The sequence below is a fragment of the Schistocerca piceifrons genome, chromosome 8 (genome assembly GCF_021461385.2).
Source record: "Schistocerca piceifrons isolate TAMUIC-IGC-003096 chromosome 8, iqSchPice1.1, whole genome shotgun sequence".
In the NCBI taxonomy this organism is placed as follows: Eukaryota; Metazoa; Arthropoda; class Insecta; order Orthoptera; family Acrididae; genus Schistocerca; species Schistocerca piceifrons.
The window spans coordinates 135,736,062-135,757,763 of NC_060145.1; the positions used below are offsets into that span (position 1 = coordinate 135,736,062).

The 21,702-nt window shown below is 43.7% G+C and overlaps 1 protein-coding gene across 1 annotated transcript in view; it reads right to left on the bottom strand.

Moving 5' to 3' along the window:
- LOC124712131 (probable G-protein coupled receptor Mth-like 3) overlaps window positions 1–21,702 on the bottom strand; it is a 262,497-nt gene that overhangs the window by 154,470 nt on the left and 86,325 nt on the right. The window contains exon 3 of the mRNA XM_047242430.1: window positions 19,984–20,144. Within this exon, the coding sequence (XP_047098386.1) occupies window positions 19,984–20,144 (161 nt within the window). The remainder of the gene's footprint in view (window positions 1–19,983; window positions 20,145–21,702) is intronic.

Consider the following 21,702-nt stretch of genomic DNA (forward strand, 5'->3'; position numbering starts at 1 on the left):
CTGAATAGTGCACGGTACATCCAAACCGTCATCGAACCCATCGTTCTACCATTCCTAGACCGGCAAGGGAACTTGCTGTTCCAACAGGACAATGCACGTCCGCATGTATCCCGTGCCACCCAACGTGCTCTAGAAGGTGTAAGTCAACTACCCTGGCCAGCAAGATCTCCGGATCTGTCTCCCATTGAGCATGTTTGGGACTGGATGAAGCGTCGTCTCACGCGGTCTGCACGTCCAGCACGAACGCTGGTCCAACTGAGGCGCCAGGTGGAAATGGCATGGCAAGCCGTTCCACAGGACTACATCCAGCATCTCTACGATCGTCTCCATGGGAGAATAGCAGCCTGCATTGCTGCGAAAGGTGGATATAGACTGTACTAGTGCCGACATTGTGCATGCTCTGTTGCCTGTGTCTATGTGCCTGTGGTTCTGTCAGTGTGATCATGTGATGTATCTGACCCCACGAATGTGTCAATAAAGCTTCCCCTTCCTGGGACAATGAATTCACGGTGTTCTTATTTCAATTTCCAGTAGTGTATATTACGTTGATAATTTGATATGAAAAGGAGTCTAGGAGTTACTTTTAAGAATTACAAAGATATCTCTGGAATACACTTATAAATATTCTTAACTTTTATGTTTTTTCTACTTTAGCGGAAATGAATTGGAACTGTTGAATGTGAGTTTTTCAACTTTGTAATTGCATTTATGATTTCATTTTTTCACGTGTGATCATAGAGGAGTATTACCATTTCCTTCAAGGAGTTTATTTTCCATCTTTTCTCTAAAGTACATAGTACTTTAAGAGTGCTCTGTACTGCAACAGTGTCCTGTTTCGTCTATACGCTTTGCTATAGTTCATCAAGTGTGAAACAGTCTATGTGTTCTTTAAAACGTGTTCTAAGATTTCTACCTGTTTGGCCAACGAAATATTTACTCAGTTTCTCAGCTGATGGTGAGATATCATGCACCAGTTTTTTCCTTGCGAAAAGCGACCTTGATATCTGTGTTTTTAAACAACTTAACTATTTTGTCTGAAATAACTCCGGAATAAGGTATATTTATATACGCCGTTTTTTGTATGTTGTTGTGGATAGTGGCTATGTTAATTTGTATAACTTTACTTTCTGTTACGTGTTGTAAAAGAGCACATATTTAGCGTTTATGATAACCACAGTTATGTATTCTTTTTTGTATCATATTCGGCAGCGCTAGTTGGAAATTTCTGTACACTGAATAAGACGGCTCCGAATTCAACTTGTATGTTGGTTTTCTGTGTACATTAATGTTCAAGTGTGGTTTGTATTAGGCACTGCCACGTCTAAAATAAATGTTTTTTTAATCTTTCTGATGTTCTATGGTGAAGTGGATGTTTTTATGTAAATTATTAAGTCTACTTGACAAAGTTTCTGTTGCTTCTTCAGTTTGATTATATACTCTGAACACGACATTAATATATCTAGGCGATATCTTAAGGTAATACTGTCATTTTAATATCAAATTTTCGAAGTCTATCGTATTGTAATTTAGTTCGTCGACCAACATGGGAAATAAGATAGCAATATGTGCAGAAGACATTGCAAGTGGCAGAGAACAGCAGGATCGACATATCGATGTTTAAACTGAGAAAAGCTTGGCTTTGACCGCCATCTTGTTTCTGCTGTAAAGGAGAACTGTCTGTGTTGTCATGTTTTAATTTTTCTTTGTTAATTCATGAACAATAGTTAACAATTTCCAAGGAACCATAGCAGTGGAGATAACTGAACGCACTACAAAAAGACAAGCATTTCTTATGAACAGTATTGGTGACTGTTTTTTAAAAAAATTATGTGAACAGCAGCCCAACAAACTAACATATTAGGTTGCCATTCCTTTTCTGCACAGGACGATGAAGGCACATCCCAAGACTGTGCAGAATAACGTCTACGTGTATTTATGTCAGTCAGAACCTAAAATCTGTGCCACACTGGAACCCGAACGCAGGTTTTTTGTTTATTGGAGGCAGTCAACTTAATCGTTAGGCAGTTCTCCAGACCTGGTTCAATCTTTCATTGCCACTGAAGTTTTCCATTCATTTCACTTTAGTATATTTCAATCATATCATATCATATATATGCATCCGTTGTGGCAGCATAAGCCACGGCACTCCACAGAGTCAATTCCGCTAATGGCGCTACTGTCACGAAGCCTGCAGAAGAATTTCTGGCCGTAGTTTGGAAATCTTAGATGCAAACTTAAGAGGTAATGAAACCTCGAGTTACTCTTGAAGGTGTGCTCAGCCTAACAGTTAAGGCCACAATTACTAGAATATATAGCAGGGGTGACGAGGCGTGTGCGCAGTAGAAAGCTGTGGTGCTGGCGACAAAACCGACTCTTCCAGCTCTCAGCAGCTCGCCGCTACCCTAACCTGTTGTATGGTCTCTGCGCTTTAGAATGAATACAGCGTTGTTTACATGAGTGTAAGCTCTTTTCGGTGACTGACGAATAAGTGCGGTGTTTCGCTATATTTATCAATATAGGGGTGGCTGTGAAAGTGTGTTCTGAATTGTTTTCATTTAAAAATGTGGTTTACTCTGTGATCGCAAGATGTACTAATAACTGTAGAAAAAGGAAGAAAAGGTTAAGAATTAAGGTTCATGCATTTCCTAAGAACAATGAGATGAAAAATATAGATATGTTCTTGTAAACATGCTGATTCATTTTCAGTTGCTAATGTTTGTGTGCGTGCAATGAATTTTGCTGATTCGCGTTATGGAAGCGACTTTGAATGTTCCTCCAAAATTCAAGTTAAAGGCTTATACTCTTTCAGCTCTGCATCTTCCATTCTCGAGATTTGATTTACGGGTTCGTAATGAGAGGAAAGTTTGAACACAAAAATGGGTTTACCATATGGAAGTACAGCAGATTTTACACTAAAATACATTACCGACTAACAAACAAAACTACTAGTAGAGAAAACAATAACTGTGCTGTAAATGGGACTATTCGCATTTTTGCCAACCATCAGAAACTATAGAAAAACAAATAAAATAACTTAGGCAAAAGAATACAGAATTTCAGGACCATCTCTCTAGATGTCAAAATGGTGTTCAGCGTTCTTTTTCTGACAGTCAGCAATTAGTATTGACATGATTTGGGGCCTTTGTACTAGGATTTCAATATACAAAAAATAGGCTGATTAAATTTTAGAAAACAATCGTGCTTAGTTTGCATTCATCGCGAATCTCTCGCTCAGCGCGAAGTCCGAAATGACTGAAAAAAAAAAGCAAGCATAGGTGACTCCTGTATATAAGAAGGGTAAATGAATGGACCCCAGAGTTACAGACCTATGTCCTTAAATCGGTTTTCTGCAGAATACTTGAACCTATTCTAAGTTCCAAGGTAACACGTTTCCATTAGACGTAAAAGTTTATGAGCACAAAACTGCACGGTTTTAGAAAGCATCGCTCGTGTGACACTCAGCTTGCCATTTTCCCACGTGATATCGTCTGAGCCATGGATGAGGGCAACAGACGGATTACATATCCCTAGATTTCCAGGAAACTGATGAGTCCTATAATGCTCAAATACAAGATGTTACGTTCCATAGTAACACTAAGTGGAATGAACACTTTAAGAGTACTAGCAGGGAAGGAGAACGGTCGACTAAGATTTATTGGGAGATCTGTAGGAAAGTGTAACGCATCTATAAAGTGGATGGCGTATAGGACTCTACTGCAACCATTCTAGTTTTTCGGATTTGAGTCAAGACTGATTAAAGGAAGACGTCGTAGCGATTCACATGAATGCTGCCGTATTTGTTATCGGTAGGTCCAATCGATACACAAATATTACAGAGATGCTTCGTGAACTTCCCTCTGATGCAAAGACGGTGTTTTTTTCGTGAAGCGCTACTGAGCAAATTTGCAGAGGCTGCATTTGGAGCTTACTGCACAATGATTCTACATGGTTATTATAATGATTTAAGCGATTTCATAAATGCAGTATAGTTACATTAATTGAGATGTCGTCACAAAACTCAGCACTCATGTAGAAAAACTCAAAAAGTTTTTTATCGTTGCAGTTGCGCTTCAATTTTCTGTACGAGAGCGCAGCAGTGAGCAATTAGGCAAGATGGCGACAGGCGCCAACAAAGCGTATCTTGTGTTTGGAATGGATTCATATCTACCTGCCTTAACAGTGTAACGACATTCCAGAACGAAGTTCAGCAAAGATCTACCAAATGCCAACTCCATTTGGCGATACTATGCGCAGTTTAAAACTTCAGGATGCCTCTGCAAGGGGAAGTCATCGGGTCGACCAGCTGTGGGCGAAGAAACGGTTGACCGCGTGCGGGAGAGTTTAGCACGTAGCTACAGAAGTCGACGGAAAGAGCAAGCATAGCAATGCTTACTGTTCGCAAGATCTACAGGAAACGGCTGAAGCTGTAGACTTACCGCTTTCAATTGCTACAAGCCTTGACTCCTGATGACAAGTCAGACACTTTGAATTTACGGCACAGTTGCAGTACCTTACGGCAGGTAACGGCTTTTGTGAGAAACTCATCTTCCACTAGTGATTAGGCAACATTTTTTGTGAATAGTATACTGAACAGGCGCAAGGTACGAATTTTAGGGACAGAGACTACCCGCACTATCGTGGAGCACATCTGAGATTCACCAAAAGTTAATGTATTCTGTGCAGTCTCACGGTTTAAAGTTTACTGCCCCTTTTTCTTCTGCGAAAAACAGTAACAGGGCGCCTTATCTGGACATGCTGGAAAACTGGATCATGCCACAACAGGAGGCCGACAGTGTGGGTCTCATCTACCAACAGGACGGTGCTCCAACGCACTTCCATCATGGCATTCGTGAATTCTTCAACAGGAAATTGAGAAACCGATGGGTGAGTCATGGTGGCGGTAATCAGCAATTCATGTCGTCACTTACTCGCTCTCTCGACGTAACCCCACGCAATTTTTTGTTTGGGATTATGTGAAAGATTGTGTTTACGTCTCCTGTACCAACAAACCTCCAAGAACTGCGAGCTCGCAGTAACAGTATTTTTGAACAGATTGATAGGAGCACGCTGCGCCGAACGTGGGAAGAACTAGATTACAGACTTGATGTCTGCAGAATAAGTAGGGGAGCACATATGGACCACTTGTATTACGTGAGAAAGCTTTTCAAGTTTTTCTATGTGTGTGCAAAGTCCTGTGACAATATGTCAAATAATACAGCTCCAACAAATCTATGAAATCGCTTTAATCATTTATAAAGACCTTGCACTGACGCCAACGTAGATTTCACTAAGGACCCTGAAAATAATATAAGAGAAAGAGCTCGTAAGGAGACATATAGACAGTCGTTTTTCCCTCGCCCCACTTTCTAGTGGAATAAGAATGCAAATGACCAGTAGTGATACAAGGTACTCTTCTACATACAATATAGAGTGGGTTGCAGAGTATGTATGTAGGTGTAGTTGTAGATCTTTCAGACATATCTTAAACAAAGTTTTATATGGAGAAAAACTTTTAACTAAATAAAAAAATTTATTTGTTTGTTATGAAACAGATGGTCACTGATATCTTAAAACCAGGTAAACCCAACAACAAAACTGAAAGCTATCGTCCTACTGCCATTCTGGCTCTCTCTTTCCAAGCATTAACCCCGACTTGTGGGGTCTGCTGGGTAATTGGATGCAACACGTTAATTTTTAAGGGGTGGCCGGATGCCCTTCCTGTCGCCACCCCGTGCCCCCCAGGAAGAAATTAGTGTACTCCAACTGTCTGCGTCGAGTGAAACCATGGGACAGCGCGAATGTTGGGTTGGGGCTCTTTGGGGGAAGGAGACCAGACAGCGAGGTCATCGGTCTCATCTGATTAGGGAAGGACGGGGAAGGAAGTCGGCTTTTCCCTTTCAAAGGAACCATCCCGTAATTTTCCTGGAGCGATTTAGGAAAATCGCAGAAAATCTAAATCAGGCCGGCCGAAGTGGCCGTGCGGTTAAAGGCGCTGCAGTCTGGAACCGCAAGACCGCTACGGTCGCAGGTTCGAATCCTGCCTCGGGCATGGATGTTTGTGATGTCCTTAGGTTAGTTAGGTTTAACTAGTTCTACGTTCTAGGGGACTAATGACCTCAGCAGTTGAGTCCCATAGTGCTCAGAGCCATTTGAACCATTTGAGCCAACCTAAATCAGGATGGCCGGACGCGGGATTGAACCGTCGTCCTCCCGAATGACAGTGCGAATGTGTTCAGATGTCTGCGAGCTATGTAACTGAGGCAGAACGTGGGGACCAGCCCGGCATTCACCTAGAAGGATGTGTAAAACCGCCTAAAAACCACATCCAGGCTGGCTGGCACACCGGCCCTCGTCGTTAATCCGCCAGGCGGATTCGACTCGTGGCGCGCCTACTCGAGTCCAGGAAGCAGCGCGTCAGCGCTCTCGGCGATTCTGGAGGGGCCTCCTGCCATTCTGACTAAGATGAAAAAACTACTCGAGAAGCTGCTGTATGACAAGATACGTATCTAGGTACTTGGAAAGATTCCTATTGAACTGGCCGGATTCCGACCAAGCCACAGCTGTGTGGATGACTTCCTTTCATTGACAACTTACACAAAGCTGGGTTTCAGAAACAACTAAAGACCCCTGCTGTGTTTATTGATCTGACAGCACTTAGGATAGCGTGTGGAGGCAGTATGCTGTCTATCAGCCGCTCAACAAAATACTCTGCAGAAGAACAGCACAAATTCTTAACAATATGCTGACTCAAAGACTACTTCAGGTAATTATAGGTAATACCACCAAGACCCTCAACAGTGGCCTACCTCAAGGGTCACTCCTAGCTCCGCTGAATTTAGAGTGTATGTTTCAGACATGCGAGCCACTCAGTCCGGGCAGTTTGCTTATGCTAATGATTGGGCGACAGCAACACAGCACCGAACATATATTAACAAAAGTCCCAAGCACAATGGGACAATATTTTCGTTAAATTGGGACTTGAAACGAATCTTAGGAAACATGAATCGACTTGCTTTCATTATTCTAGCCATCCGATAAATGTACATATTTTGCGAGGTTAACCGCCTGGTCCATAAAAAGTATCCACAGTACCTTGTAGTTATACTTGGCAGAACGGTGTCATTTACACAACATCTAAGAAAGACTGCAGCTAAACTGACGTCAAGTAATAATATTCTGCAAAAATAGAGTTGTACAACATGAGATTCTGAAGCTCCGAACTTACGAGCATCTGCCCTCGGTCTTGCCTACTCAGCGGCAGAATATTACAGCCCTGTCTGAATAAACACCAGCCACAGGAAACGGGTGGGTACGTAACTAAATCAAACAATGCAGAATGTTGCTGCTACAAGCAAATCCACTCCCGCATGCTGGAGACCTGTGCTGGACCGCTGCCCACAAACTACCCTTAGAAAAAAAGAATAAACTTCTAAGGAAATATAAGAAAATCTGCAACAACCAGCAGCCACTAATTCATAAGGACATATCTGCTATCCCAGTCAACAGATTTCGCTACAGACTTTCCCCACTCAGAGCAGCTAGCGACCTGGCGAACTTTGACTTTAGTCTCCATGAAGCTTGGGGAGAAGGATGGTATAATAAGAACCCACCAAAGCTCCAGAGCTGTTTCCAAGCCAATAATAAAGCTTGTGAGCTTGGTCTTCCTGGAGGATGAGGAGTGCACTTAACAGGATCTGGACGAACCACAGGAGATGCAGTGACCCACCGTGCAGATGGAAAAAGATTGCCGGTGTGCAGTGCACCAGTGGCTTTCCAAGACAGGCTTTCAGACATATTGTTGAGGAATGCTTTCAAAATTCGTACTCCGGCAACTCCTCCGACGCCTTGGACGCTACAGCACATGTGCTAACTTATATAAATAACACGTCACTAAATTTGTAAAGTATGAACATATTCTACTCTGAAGAGCCAGAGAAACTGGTACACCTGCCTAATATCGGGGAGGGCCCCCGCGAGCACGCAGAAGTGCCGCAACACGACGTGGCATGGACTCGACTTTTGTCGGAAATAGTGCTGGAGGGAACTGACACCATGAATCATGCAGTGCTGTCCATAAATTCATAAGACTACGACGGGATTCTTCTGAACAGCACGTTGCAAGGCATCCCAAATATGCTCAATAATTTTCACGTCTGCGAAATTTGGTGGCCAGTGGAAGCGTTTAAACTCAGAAGAGTATTCCTGGAACCACTCTGTAGCAATTGTGAACGTGCGGGGTGTCGCTTTGTCCTGCTGGAATTGCCCAATCCATCAGAATGCACAGTGGACATGAATGGATGCAGGTTACCACACAAGATGCTTATGTAGGTGTCACCTGTCAGAGTCGTATCTAGGCATATCAGCGGTCCCCCCATATCACTCCAACTGCACACGCCCCACCCCACTACAGAGCCTCCATCAGCTTGAACAGTCTCCTGCTGACATGCACAGTCCATGAATTCATGAGGTTGTCTCCATACCCGTACACGTCTATCCGCTCTATTCAATTTGAAACGGGACTAGTCCGACCGGGCAACATGTTTCCAGTTGTCAACAGTACAATGTCGGTGTTGACCGGTCCCAGGCGAGCTGGAAAGCTTTGCGTCGTGCAGTCATCAAGGGTACACGAGTGGGCCGTCGGCTCCGAAAACCCATATCGATGATGTTTCGTTGACTGGTTCACACACTGACACTCGTTGACGGCCCAGCATTGAAATCTACAGCAACTTGCGGAAGGGTTGCACTTCTGTCATGTTGAACGATTCTCATCAGTCGTCGTTGGTCCCGTTCTTGCAGGATCTTTTCCTGGCCACAGCGATGTCGAGATTTGATGTTTTATCGGATTCCTGATATTCACGGTACACTCATGAAATGGTCTTACGGGAAAATCTTCATTGCTACCTCAGAGATGCTGTGTCCCACCGCTCCTGCGCCCAATAACATCACGTTCAAACTCAGTTAAATCTTGATAACCTGCCATTGTAGCAGCTGTAACCGATGTAACAACTGCGCCAGACAATTGTTGTCTTGCCAGCCACTGTGACCGAGCTGTTCTAGGCGCTTCAGTCCGGAACTGCGCGACTGCTACGGTCGCAGGTTCGGATCCTGCCTCGGGCATGGATGTGTGTGATGTCCTTAGGTTAGTTAGGTTTAAGTAGTTCTAAGTTCTAGGGGACTGATGACCTCAGATGTTAAGTCTACACAGGTTTCTTTGGCGCTTCAGTGTATTTGTATTTATATGAATAACACGTCTGTATATTTGTGAGTTATGTACATATTCTATTTGTATTTGTAAAGTGATGCGTAATTGTAATACAGTTAATAATAATAATAATAATAATACAGGTTGTCTTCTTTTTTATATCTCTTTTTTCCGCAGATGGACATATACACTTTATATCGGTTAGTTGCCGTCCCTAGCGACTGTAAGAAAAGACTTATTCCGTTTTGCCTTGTTGCAAAGCACTTCGAGTGGTCACTGGACAAATTATTTTTTTCTCTTACAATTTTATCTGTTTTGAGCATTAACAGCTCGCATGCTTCACTTATAATAAACAGTTTTTACTCTTTTCGTTACGTTTTTATTGTTTATTCCACTCTTCTTCGTCTTCTACGTATATGTTCGTATTAGCATTTGCACACAGCACTTTCATTGCGCTTGACATACTTACACTTCTGTGTCATTTTGTGTGTTTTGTTTTGCTGTTGTGGGAAGCGTTTGTGGTGGAGTCGTCTGCTGGCCCTCTGTGAGTTCCGACTCTCTCTCTCTGTCTCTGTTTTCCTAGTTCCGGTGATGTGCTAGGTAATCCATTACTTTTTCCAGCTGAGCCGTTGCCTCCGCATGAGGCATTATTCTCTTAGTACAACAGGCGGCAATGCAAATTTCGTCAGCCATCATTATGCCGTAACCAGCATCACCGTCATTTTCCAGACAGGTGAACTTGCTGCTACCTGCGGTGCCAACACAATAGATGTACATATGGCGTACCGTTCCAACGGTAAACCGCACACTTTCGCCTCCGAACACGGAAAAGGGGGAAAAATCCATATAAATCAGGAATCTGGATTAAAGAGTGAATAAATGATGTTTATTTGTAATTTTCTGCATTACACTACAGTTTCCTCTCATTTGTGTCGTCAGGGTTCTACATTTACCGGTTAGCGATTTTACTTTCAGTCTCCAAACCGACATGTTCATGTACCGGTCTCCTGTGGCGCCACGCCCCAGCTGTTAGGCCAAACTGGTCGCACGCTTAGTGTCCTGTGTGCTGGCGAGAAGGGCGTTTCTATAGCAGTCCCATACTTCTCTTTTTGTCTGAGTCATGTCTCCCTGTACAGTGTAGCGTTTTTTGTTGCATATCCCAATGTCAGATATGCATGGGTTTAAATGTATTGTGATTAACTGGCCCGTCGCACACCCATGACTTGACAAGCTATTTGAGTAAGTAGCCGTTAATCTAGCCTTTATCCGTTTTGCCTTGTAAGTCAAACATCGTATTAAAGCATTTCCCCCACTTCTTGTTGCAGTGTTTAGCATCCCACAATCGAGCAACAGTCCCTGAAACTAAGCGTGCTGATAAAAAAATAGCCTGTTCCCAAGAAATAAGTGGGATTCTTAGCCACATATGTAATAGCTCTCTGAAGCAGGGTATTTTCCCAGATAGACTGAAATATGCCATTGTTAAACCACTGCATAAAAAGGGGATACGTCTGATGTCAACAACTACCGCTCAATCTCTCTTCTGACTGCCTTATCCAAAATTCTTGAAAAAAGTAATGTATTGTAGAGTAGCTTCACACCTTTGTAAAAATAAAGTTTTAACAAAATGTCAGTTTGGTTTCCAGAAGGGTTTTTCAACGGAAAATGCAATATATACTTTCAGTAATGAAATATTAAATGCTCTGAGTAACCGGAAGTCACCCATTGGGATTTTCTCTGATCTATCAAAGGCTTTTGATTGTATAAATCATACACTACTTCTAGATAAGCTCAAGTACTGTGGTATGAATGGGACAGTGCTCAAATAGTTTAAATCATACCCAACTGGAAGAGTGCAGAAAGTTGAAATAAGCAGTTCACATTACATGCAAAAAACTGGTGATTTCTCAAACTGGGGTACAATCAAGAATGGGGACCCGCAAGGTTCGGTCTTGGGTCCTCTGCTTTTCTTAATATATATTAGTATATACATTTTCACACAGTAAATGGAATAACACCATTAATAAGTGTAGACTTCGATCAGAAATCGGTAGCTAAGGTAGAATATTCAACATTTCTAGGAGTATGCATTGATGAGGGGTTGAACTGGAAAAAACACACTGAGGATCTGCTGAAACGTTTGAGTTCAGCTACTTATGTTATTAGGGTCATTGCAAATTTTGGCGATATACATCTCAGTAAAATAGCTTACCATGCTTATTTTCATTCTCTGCTTACGTATGGCATCATATTCTGGGATAACCCATCATTGAGTAAAAGAGTGTTCATTGCACAAAAGCGTGTAATCAGAATAATTGCTGGAGATCATCCAACATCATCTGCAGACACTTATTTAAAGAGCTAGAGATCTTCACTGTAGCCTCACAATATATATATTCACTTATGAAATTTGTTATTAACAATCCGAACGAATTCAAAAGTAATAGCAGTGTACATGGCTACAACACTAGGAGAAAGGATGATCTTCACTACTCAAGGTTAAATCTAAATTTGGCTCAGAAGGGGGTAAATTATGCTGCCACAAAAGTCTTTGGTCACTTACCTAATAGCATCAAAGGTCTGACAGATAGCCATATAGCATTTAAAAGGAAATTAAAAGAATTTCTTAATGGCAACTCCTTGTACTCATTAGATGAATTTTTGGATGTAGTAAGTGGGTAATTTCCTCAACCCCCCCCCCCCCCCCAAATTAAGTGTCATTTAATATTTTGTGTAATGTAATATCTTGTATAGACACCTTTTATTAACCTCACACATTCCACATTATTACGAGTGTCGTAGTCACGATCTATGGAACAAGTAATAATCTAATCTATCATTTACAACTGAAGCGGATTTCTCAATCTTATTAATATGATCCTCAGTCGTGGCTGTTCATCAAGTCAGACTTTATGAAGTATAATTGTAATGAAGTTGCAATAAAGTAGAGAAATAAATGCAAACAATGCTGCAGAGGAAGGACACAATGATCATTCTTATTAACAGATTGCTGAAAACAGCTGCAGATATGAATGAAACAAATTGTGAACTGTTTCCCTGCAGAGCCACTTAAGAGTCAATAGAATAGTGATCTATCTCAGCCCTCAGAGAACACTAGGCTGACCAAGTGGCGCCCGTTAGAGTAACTTGACTGAAAATATTACCTGCTAAAGTAGTTGTAGACCTTATGAGCTCATTTAGGGGTTTGAAGAAATTAACAATAGAGAAGAGGTGGAGGATGCTGAAAAAACATCAACTGATGAGGAACTAGTAACTTTAGCTATGATTAGAACCAACTACAAACTCTTTCCATCAGTTACTGTACGAAAGGAGCTTGTGGAAAGGAGATGATTGACGGAAGCATTTTGAAAAACCATGAAACTCCAGATTATGTAGGTGGATTGCTTGATAGCTTTTGACTCCATTGGCCGGCCAGTGTGGCCGTGCGGTGCTAGGCGCTTCGGTTTGGAACCGCGTGACCGCTACGGTCGAAGGTTCGAATCCTGCCTCGGGCATGGACGTGTGTGATGTCCTTAGATTAGTTAGGTTTAAGTAGTTCTAAGTTCTAGGGGACTGATGGCCTCAGAAGTTAAGTCCCATAGTGCTCAGAGCCATTTGAACCATTTTGACTCCATTTCAACACTGTGCGAATTAACCCTGAGAAACAAGGCCCTGATTCAACAGCTGTTGGTGCATTGATGAATATATACATCATTGCTAGAGTTTTCATTAGCATCCTGCAGCAAGGATCTAGCATATCTTTGCAATAGACTCCACAAGGAGGTTTTACAGTTTGAGTGGACATCAGACGTCTTCGATCTATTCCCTACCTCCCAGCCTTATGCCAAACATGTGTCTCACTATAGTTACTGATGTTTCTGAATGTGGTGGTGGTGTAACGCTGTCCTACTAACTTTCTGATGCTACGGAACATCCGATAGCGTTCGACTCTAGGAATCTGGCATTATCACAAATGAACTGTTCCAAAAACGGGCATCAGCAGTATTCTCCGACATGAAAACTTTTCATGTATTCCTGTACGGTACAAAATTCCATCTGCTAACTAATCATAAGCCAGTGACCATGCTATTTCGCCATTATAAAAGCTCTCAGACAATACGGGCCACCAACAGTGGCACAGGTAATATTTCTGAACTTTTATAATTATTAATTACATTATCGCCCACGGCCCAACACACGAATGTCGATGCTCTATCTCTCACGCCTTTGTGGCCAGACACCGATCTGACTATGAATGAGGCATTGTGGTCTGCTATGGATAACAACGTGCAAAGTATCCTGAAAGAATTTCCCATAACCTATTGTTAAGAAGCCTCAGTCAAAGAAAAGGAGCTACTACTTCACGAAGTACTAATAACTGTTCAGGGAGGACACCGGAGATGAAGGAACCACTTCGTGGCATTTGGTTCAGAACTGTTCCAGAGATTCGACAGGCAGTAGGCCGCTCCATTCGCACCACCAACAGAACAGGCTCTGCTAACGGTATGCTACGCCTCCCACATCAATGACAACGGGTTCTACACAACGCTGGTGACTACTTTGAAGGACAGTAACAGGTGCAAACACGTAAATAGTTGTCACTATTTAAGTTTCAACCCTCGTATCGTGCCCATCTTCATCAGCCCACAATCCGTACTCGAGCTCCTGTTTCTGTGCAGGTCCCCTCATCTCGGCTTGCACTTTACGCCAGACCCCGACTTAGCTGCAAGGCGTCATCATAGATCACGTGGAACACTAGGTTTTCGACGTCAAGGCCAGACCAGAGCTGATGATCCACAACAGAAATCAGCTGTAGTTACGACAACCTCCATAAACTGTGCCCGCACCAAGACCTCAGAGTAACCTTTGCAACAACTGTGATCTACTGTGACCTCATCCACAGACATGCAACACCTGGCCACATCACCAGTATGACCCCAGCCCGGCAAGAGATCACAGAAGCATGTGGGATCATCAGCGCGTTACGTAATCAATGTCACTCTTCTTCTATATAAGCGGGCAGTGCACTCCAGCGGAACCATTCCGCTGTGAGCTCTGTCTGCAACAGCACATTGAAGCACTATGCCTCGTGGACGTCTGTATCGTCAACGCCGCCATCGTATGCCTGTCTGCAAACGTATTATTAGCCTCGAGAATAAACTCGGAGGGAATGGAACAGCCCAAGCTGTGATACTAAATGGACCTATATTCTTCCGTGGCTGCCGGGTCCCACTGAAGGCGAACCATCACCTCCTACATCTGCGTCTACATACGTACTGCACAAGCCATCACTGGGTGCGTGGCGGAGGGTACCCTGTACCACTATTAGTCATTTCAATTCCTGTTCCACTCCCAATCAGAGCGAAGGAGAGAGGACTGCCTATATGCGTCTGTGAGAGACCTAGTTTCCCTGTATCTTACCTCCGTGGTCCTCAAGCAAAACGTGTGTTGAAGGTAATAGGAGCACTCTGCAGTCAGCTTCAAATGCCGATTCTCAGATTTCTTAATATTTTTCCTTGAAAAGAACGTCGCCTACGCACCAGGGATTCCTATTTGAGTGCCCGAAGCATCTCTGTAATATTTGTGTGTTGTTCGAACCAGCTGATAACAAAACTAGAAAGCGGCCTCTCAATGTTTTCTATGTATTCCTTTAATCCGACCTGGTATGGATACCAAACACTCAAGCAGCACTCAAGAACGGGTCGCAGTAGTGTCCTACATGTGGTGACCTTTACAGGTGAACCACACTTCCATAAAATTCTCCCGATAAACCGAAGTTGACCATTCGCCTTCCCTACTACAGTGTTTATATGCCCGTTCCATTTTATAGCGTTTTGAAACGTTTCCTCTAGATGTGTAATCAATGTGAATGTGTTTAACAGCATATTATTAATGTTGTTTTCGAACATTATGGGTTTGCTTTACCTAATCATCTGCATTAACTTTCATTTTTCTACATTCATCACACCAAGTAGAAATTTTGTCTAAGTCATCTTGTATCTTCCAAAAATCACTCAGCGGCGACACCTCCCGTAAACTAAAGCGCCATCAGCAAACAGCCACAGATTGCTGCTCACCCTGTCCTCTCATTTGTTTATGTAGTAAATAACAACTGCCCTATCATACTTCCTTGCGACACTCCTGACGATGCTGTTGTCTCTGATGAACACTTACCGTCGAGGACAACGTATGGGGTCTTCGAGCCACCCACCTATCTGGGAACCTAATTAGAACTATATTAATACCGTCAGCTGACGACGGGCGTTGATATATATCAACGGGGACGGGTGAAAATGTGTGCTCCGACGGGGACTCGAACTCGGGATCTCCTGCTTACAGGGCAGACGCTCTATCCATCTGAGCCACCGAGGACACAGAGGATAGTGCGACCGCAGGAACTATCTCGCGCACGCCTCCCGCGAGACCCACATTCTCACCCTACATGTCCACACACTACATTCGCGGTATCCCACCCCAGCACACTCATTACTTACCAAGTCCCGTAAGAGTTCTGGGAATGTGTGTGCATCCGCACAGCAGAAGGAGGTCATGGCCGGTGTTGCCAGAACTATATACTTATATATCTGGGAACCTATTCCGTGTGCTCGGACCTGCGTTAACAGCCGGAAATGGGGCACCGCATCGAACACTTTTCGAAAATCTAGGATTATGGAATTTGCCTCTTAGGCTTCATTCATTTGAGCAAAGGGCAAGCTGAGTTTCTGAAAACGTACTGATTTGTGGACAGAAGCTTTTCCGTCTCAAGGAAATTTGTAACCTTCGAACTGAGGATATGTTCAAGAATTCTGCAGCAAGCTAATGTTAAAGATATTTATCTGTAATTCTGCGCGTCCATTCTTTTACTTTTCTTGTATTCATGAGTCACATGCGTTTCTTTCAGTCCCTTGGGACTTTGCTCTGGGCGAGAGATTCGCCATAAATGCAAGCTAAGAAAGGGGCCAATGCTGTAGAGCACTCTTTGTAAACCGAATTTAGATTCCATTCGGACCTAGCGACTTATTTCTTTTCAACTCTTTCAGTTGTTTGTCGGGAGTCTGTGCAATGATCAAAGGACGACGTTTTTGTTCAATTCTCCTGCGTGAATGATTTTTTAAACGCAAAAAAAGGAAAAAAAACTTAGGTTTGCCTTCCACTACCTTCTACCGCCACACACCAGATTGGTCAGCGAGTGACTGCGTGGAAGTTTTACTCCCAACTAGCATTTTTACACAGGATCAGAATTTTCTCCAGTTCTCGGCAAGATCTTTGGCTAAGGTATGGTGATGGCATTTTTTTTATGGTTCATGCGTGGATCTTTTTACAGGCGCATTGATCTCTGCTAACTTTAGCCTGTCGTCATTTGCGCGTTTTCCTTTGAACTGAGAGTTGAACAGCCGTTGCTTCCTCAGCATTTCCCGAATTTCGTTTTTAAACCACGGTATGACTTTTCCTTCCTAAATCCTGTTCTTCAGAGTACGAATCAATCTGTTTAAACGTTGCCCGTAATACCTGTACGTCCATCATGTTGGAACTAAATGATGTCAGTTCCTTGTCTAAGTGGGTTTGCTAACAACTGCTTATCTGCTCTTTCTAGCAGAAATACTGTCCTAGCCTTTTTGATTAAATTTTCATCTTTAGTGACCACAGTTGCTATGATGACATCATGATCGTTAACTGCTGTGCATTTCTTTTGTAGCAATGTGTAAAAGGTCCGATTCCTGTCAGATCACCGAAGTGCTGTCGGGTTGGGCTAGCACTTGGATGGGTGTCCATCTGGTCTGCTGAGTGCTGTTGGCAAGCGGGGTGCACTCAGCCCTTGTGAGGCAAACTGAGGAGCTACTTGATTGAGAAGTAGCGGCTCCGGTCTCATAAACTGACATACGATCGAGAGAGCGGTGTGCTGACCACATGCCCCTCCATATCTGCATCCAGTGACGCCTGTGGGCTGAGGATGACACGGCGGCCGGTCGGTTCCGTTGGGCCTTCATGGCCTCTTCGGGCGGAGTTTAGTTTAGTTTAGTAATGTGTAAAAAGTGGTGGGCAGGAATTATTAACACTCATCTGTACACAATGACGGAAGAAAAATTGCAGTACCGAGAAATAATTAATGTAGAGTACTGAAATTTCGAGAATATATTGTTAAGTGATTAACAATGCAAGATTACAGGTTAATGTATACGCTAGATAAGCCACTGCAAAAGCGAAATGCTGGTGCGTTAATGAATGGTGCATCCGCCAGAATGGTGAATGGAAACATGTAAACGCGCTTGCGCTGTACCAGTTTGTGTGATGGAGTATTACGCCAGATGCAGTTAGTTAGTCAGTGCTGGGGCGGTTAATGCTGTTTGTGGATGACGCTTGAGGTGTCGTCCGACGATGTGCCATATGTGCTCGATTGGAAGACATCTGTTGATCCGGCAGGCGAGGGCAACACGCCGACACTCTGTAGAGCATGTTGGGCGACAACAACGGTATGTGGGCGAGCGTTATCCTGCTGGAAAGCAGCCCCTGGAAAATTCTTCATGAATGGCGGCACACAGATCGCATCATCAGATTGACTTACAAATAAGTAGTCAGGGTGCTTGGGCTAAGCACGAGAGTGCTCCTGCTGTAATACGAAATCGCCTCCCAGACCGTAACTCCAAGTGCAGGCCCAGTATGTGTAGCAGGTAGACAGGTAGGTTGCAGGCTCTTAACTGGCTTCATTCTAACCAATACACGGTCGTCACTGGCACCGAGGCCGAACCAGATTTCATCAGGGAACGCAACGGATCACCGCCGTGCCCTCGAATGAGCTCTCGCTTGGCGCCACTTAAGTCGCAAACGGTGGTGGTCTGGGGTCAGTGGAACGCACACTACAGGGGACCTTCCTTGAAATAACCGATTTGAAACAGTTCGTCGTGTCACTGTGGGGCCAACTGCTGCTCAAATTGCTGCTGCAGATGCAGTACGATGCGCCAGAACCATACGCCGAACACGATGGTCTTCCCTGTCGGTAGTGCCACGCGGCCATCTGGAGCCCGGTCTTCTTGCGACCCGACATTCTCGTAACTGCTGCTGCTAGCAGTCATGTACAGTGGCTACATTCCCGCCAAGTCTCTCTGCAGTATCGCAAAAGGAACATCTAGCTTCTGGTAGCAGTGTTTCACGACCTCATTCAAACTCTGTTCAAATTGTTCAGATGGCTCTGAGTACTATGGGACTTAACTTCTAAGGTCATCAGTTCCCTAGAACTTACAACTACTTCAACCTAACTAACCTACGGACATCACACACAGCCATGCCCGAGGCAGGATTCGAACCTGCGACCGTAGCGGTCGCGCGGTTCCAGACTGTAGCGCCTAGAACCGCTCGGCCTCAAACTCTGTGAGGTGTTGATAAAGGCTTCTTCTTCACCTTAAAGGCATTCTTGCCTAATGCAAACTCACCACGTCCAGTCTCAAAGGTAACGAACTCTTACAACCGTTACAACGTGTATTTAAAACCTGATTTGCATCGTCAGAGTGGTATTACTAGCGCCACTCTCATGCCGCTAGCACAAAGTCTGAACAGACATCATCTTTCACATACAGATATACGTATGCCAACTTTTGTTTGTGTTCCACAATTCATTCTTGGTCCTGCGATTTTTTTCCGTCGTGTATTTAAAAGAATTAGAAATGTTCAACATGAAGCTCTTTTTACAGATATTTTGCGATGTGCATGAGAAATGACTCGTTCCACACCATTATGATATACAATGCAAAGTGATCCATGGAACATGTAACTAAGTAACTAACTAACTGTCTGTACTGCCACTTGAGGCACTCACAATACCACAGGCGGGTCTACAGCTACCCCTGCAGCCAGAAAAATGGCTTCAACCATCCACTTATCTCGACACCGCTTTTGTACAGCACCAGCACTAATATACTGCTGGAGTCACCAGTGTACACTTCCATGCTAATCGAGTGTACTACTGTAGTATCAGAGCTTGATACCAAATGTACTGAATCTATCAACATAAAAAATTGTGTTCTATTCAGAGACTATAGAAAATCCCATTTACGGTTTATGTACACGTGATGAAGGATATGGATTGCCTTGGATTCCCAAAGTGTTAGGTTTTTCATTCGAGGGGCATTCAATAAGAAATGCAACAAATCTTTTCCAAAAGCAGGTTCGTTTTATTGAAGATTCCAATACGCTATATTATTCTCCACTCTTTTGGCTACAGAACTCCATTTTTTAACATAATCTCTGTTCAATATGACGGCCTTATGGCACATTGCTGGGAAGTCCTGTGTGCTCTTTTAGGCTGTGCATTTGTGTGATGCCTTGCGCTGTCGCGGAGAAGAAGAAGATTGTTTGCATGTTTGTGGCGGCTAACACGCTGACATCGTTCCTTCAATTTCGTGAGGTGCGTGACCTTGTTGCGATGATGACAGACCCCTCGCTTAATGAATCACCGTGCTTTTGTTCCCTGCCAGATTGCCAGATCTCGACAGACATTCTGCAAGCACCTGTGAATGCTCTGGTTTTCTGCCAAAAGAAACTCGATGTCAGCTCTCCTCCGTTACAGACGCCATTGTGAAGGCTACGTATGGCACCGCCACCTATAGTAACTTCACGAAACTGTATGGACTGAAGCAGGAACATTCTATGATGTTCCGCAACAAATTCCTCATTTTTTTAAGTAGAATTTGTTGCGAAAGGAAGTTGCGTTACTTATTGAACACTCCTCGCATCTTGTGAAATACGTGTATGTACTCTTACACAAGGTGCCTTCTGCCATGGCTGCTTACCTGTTGAGACCCGATATGCAGGTGAAACTCGTCAACGTCTTCTCCGGGCAAGTTCACCAGCTCAAGCTGCGAGTTCCGGTCGCAGGTGGCTGTCGCGTTGTACTCGGCTCTCACGCCAGACAGAACCCGCGTCACGTTCTCCGGCTCAACGAAGGTGTTGTCTGCAACCAGCAAAGTTGTGCGCTAACTCACATAAGCTCACCAGATAAAATATTGCCCACCCTCCCCCCGCTAAAGGCAAACACTAGGGGCAGAGCAAGTGGACTGGTCATGTGACCCTCTACCGTTAATGTAAGTCATGGCAGTGAATTAGCGTGTATGTGAACAGCCGATTTTATGCAATCGGCGCAGTAAGACGTGTAGAAAGAAGATATGACAGAAGGTAGAAAGAAGCTTTTGTCTTTGGGCGTGACCGTTACCATGCCATGTATGAAGCTGCCCGATCTATTAGTGTATTAGTACAGACTGTCCTAGATGTCTGCAAGGAATTGTGTAAAAGATGCAGAGATGCGTGAAACAAGATTCCAGCTCACAGGCAGAAGATACGAGCGTCACAACTTGTCAAAGGCAGCCAGTTAAAATTCCGACAGGAGCTGTTGATGTTAGTGAAGCAGGTTCATCTCGGCCAATTTGCGATCGAACATTGTGAAGGGAACTGCGTGCAATGGGAAAATGGAGTTGGATAGCTCACAGATGGCTATTGTTCCCTGCGCGACAGAAAGGTGCACATCTTCGATGCGCCGAACAATACAGAAACCTGGCAGCAGGCGTATCGTATGCTCCGTCGAGTAACGAGTTTTTTCTTTCTTCAATTGAGGCGAGATATCGAATGAGCCGACGCCCTAATGATACGTTTAAGTTACAGCGAATATAGTGCAGGTTGAAGGTGATTTTGTGATACTTTGGGAACGTTTTTCGTATCAGGACCTGGGCCAACTCAATCACGTTACCGTCAGCATGAAACAAGGTATTTATTTCAAGACTCTCGGTGACCAATTGTGGCATTTCTAGTACATCTTAATGATCAGTATGCTGTGAAAAGCCATGTTCATAGGGCTGTATGGATACCTTACTACTTTGACGAACACTCAGATACCCTATGAGGCATCGACTGGCCTAATTCCGTAGAAAATGTTTGAGGCACTGAGGAAGTCTGATATCATTGTGTAGGGAAGCAGCCAACTCACGCCGTATAAAATTCACATCAGTCCTTCCATTGTGTGCCAGCCAGTCCGCTGTAACTAGCTCTGACGTCATAAACGTTGCGCAATACTTTAAAAATCAAGTAAATAATCTGAAACGTTTCTAGCATGTCAGGAGTAATACTAAATCAATATGTGTTGAATATCAGTTCAATAACTTTAACCATTTTCGAAATTTGGACGTTTTTCTGTAAAAATCATTGGCGCAACAGAAAAGAGCTAGAAACTTAAAAATTTATATTTAGATACCTTTTGCATAATAATTTAGTAGAATAATTATCACTCCAACAGCATACGCCCCACACCATTACAGAGCCTCCACCGCTTTAGCAGTCCCCTGCTGACATGCAGGATCCATGGATTCATGAGGTTGTCTCCATACCAGCACACGTCCATCTGCTGGATACAGTTTGAAAAGAGTCTCGTCCGATCACGCAACATGTTTCCAGTCACCAGCAGTCCAATGCCGGTGTTGACAGGCCCAGGCGAGGTGTAAAGCTTTGTGTCGTGCAGTCGT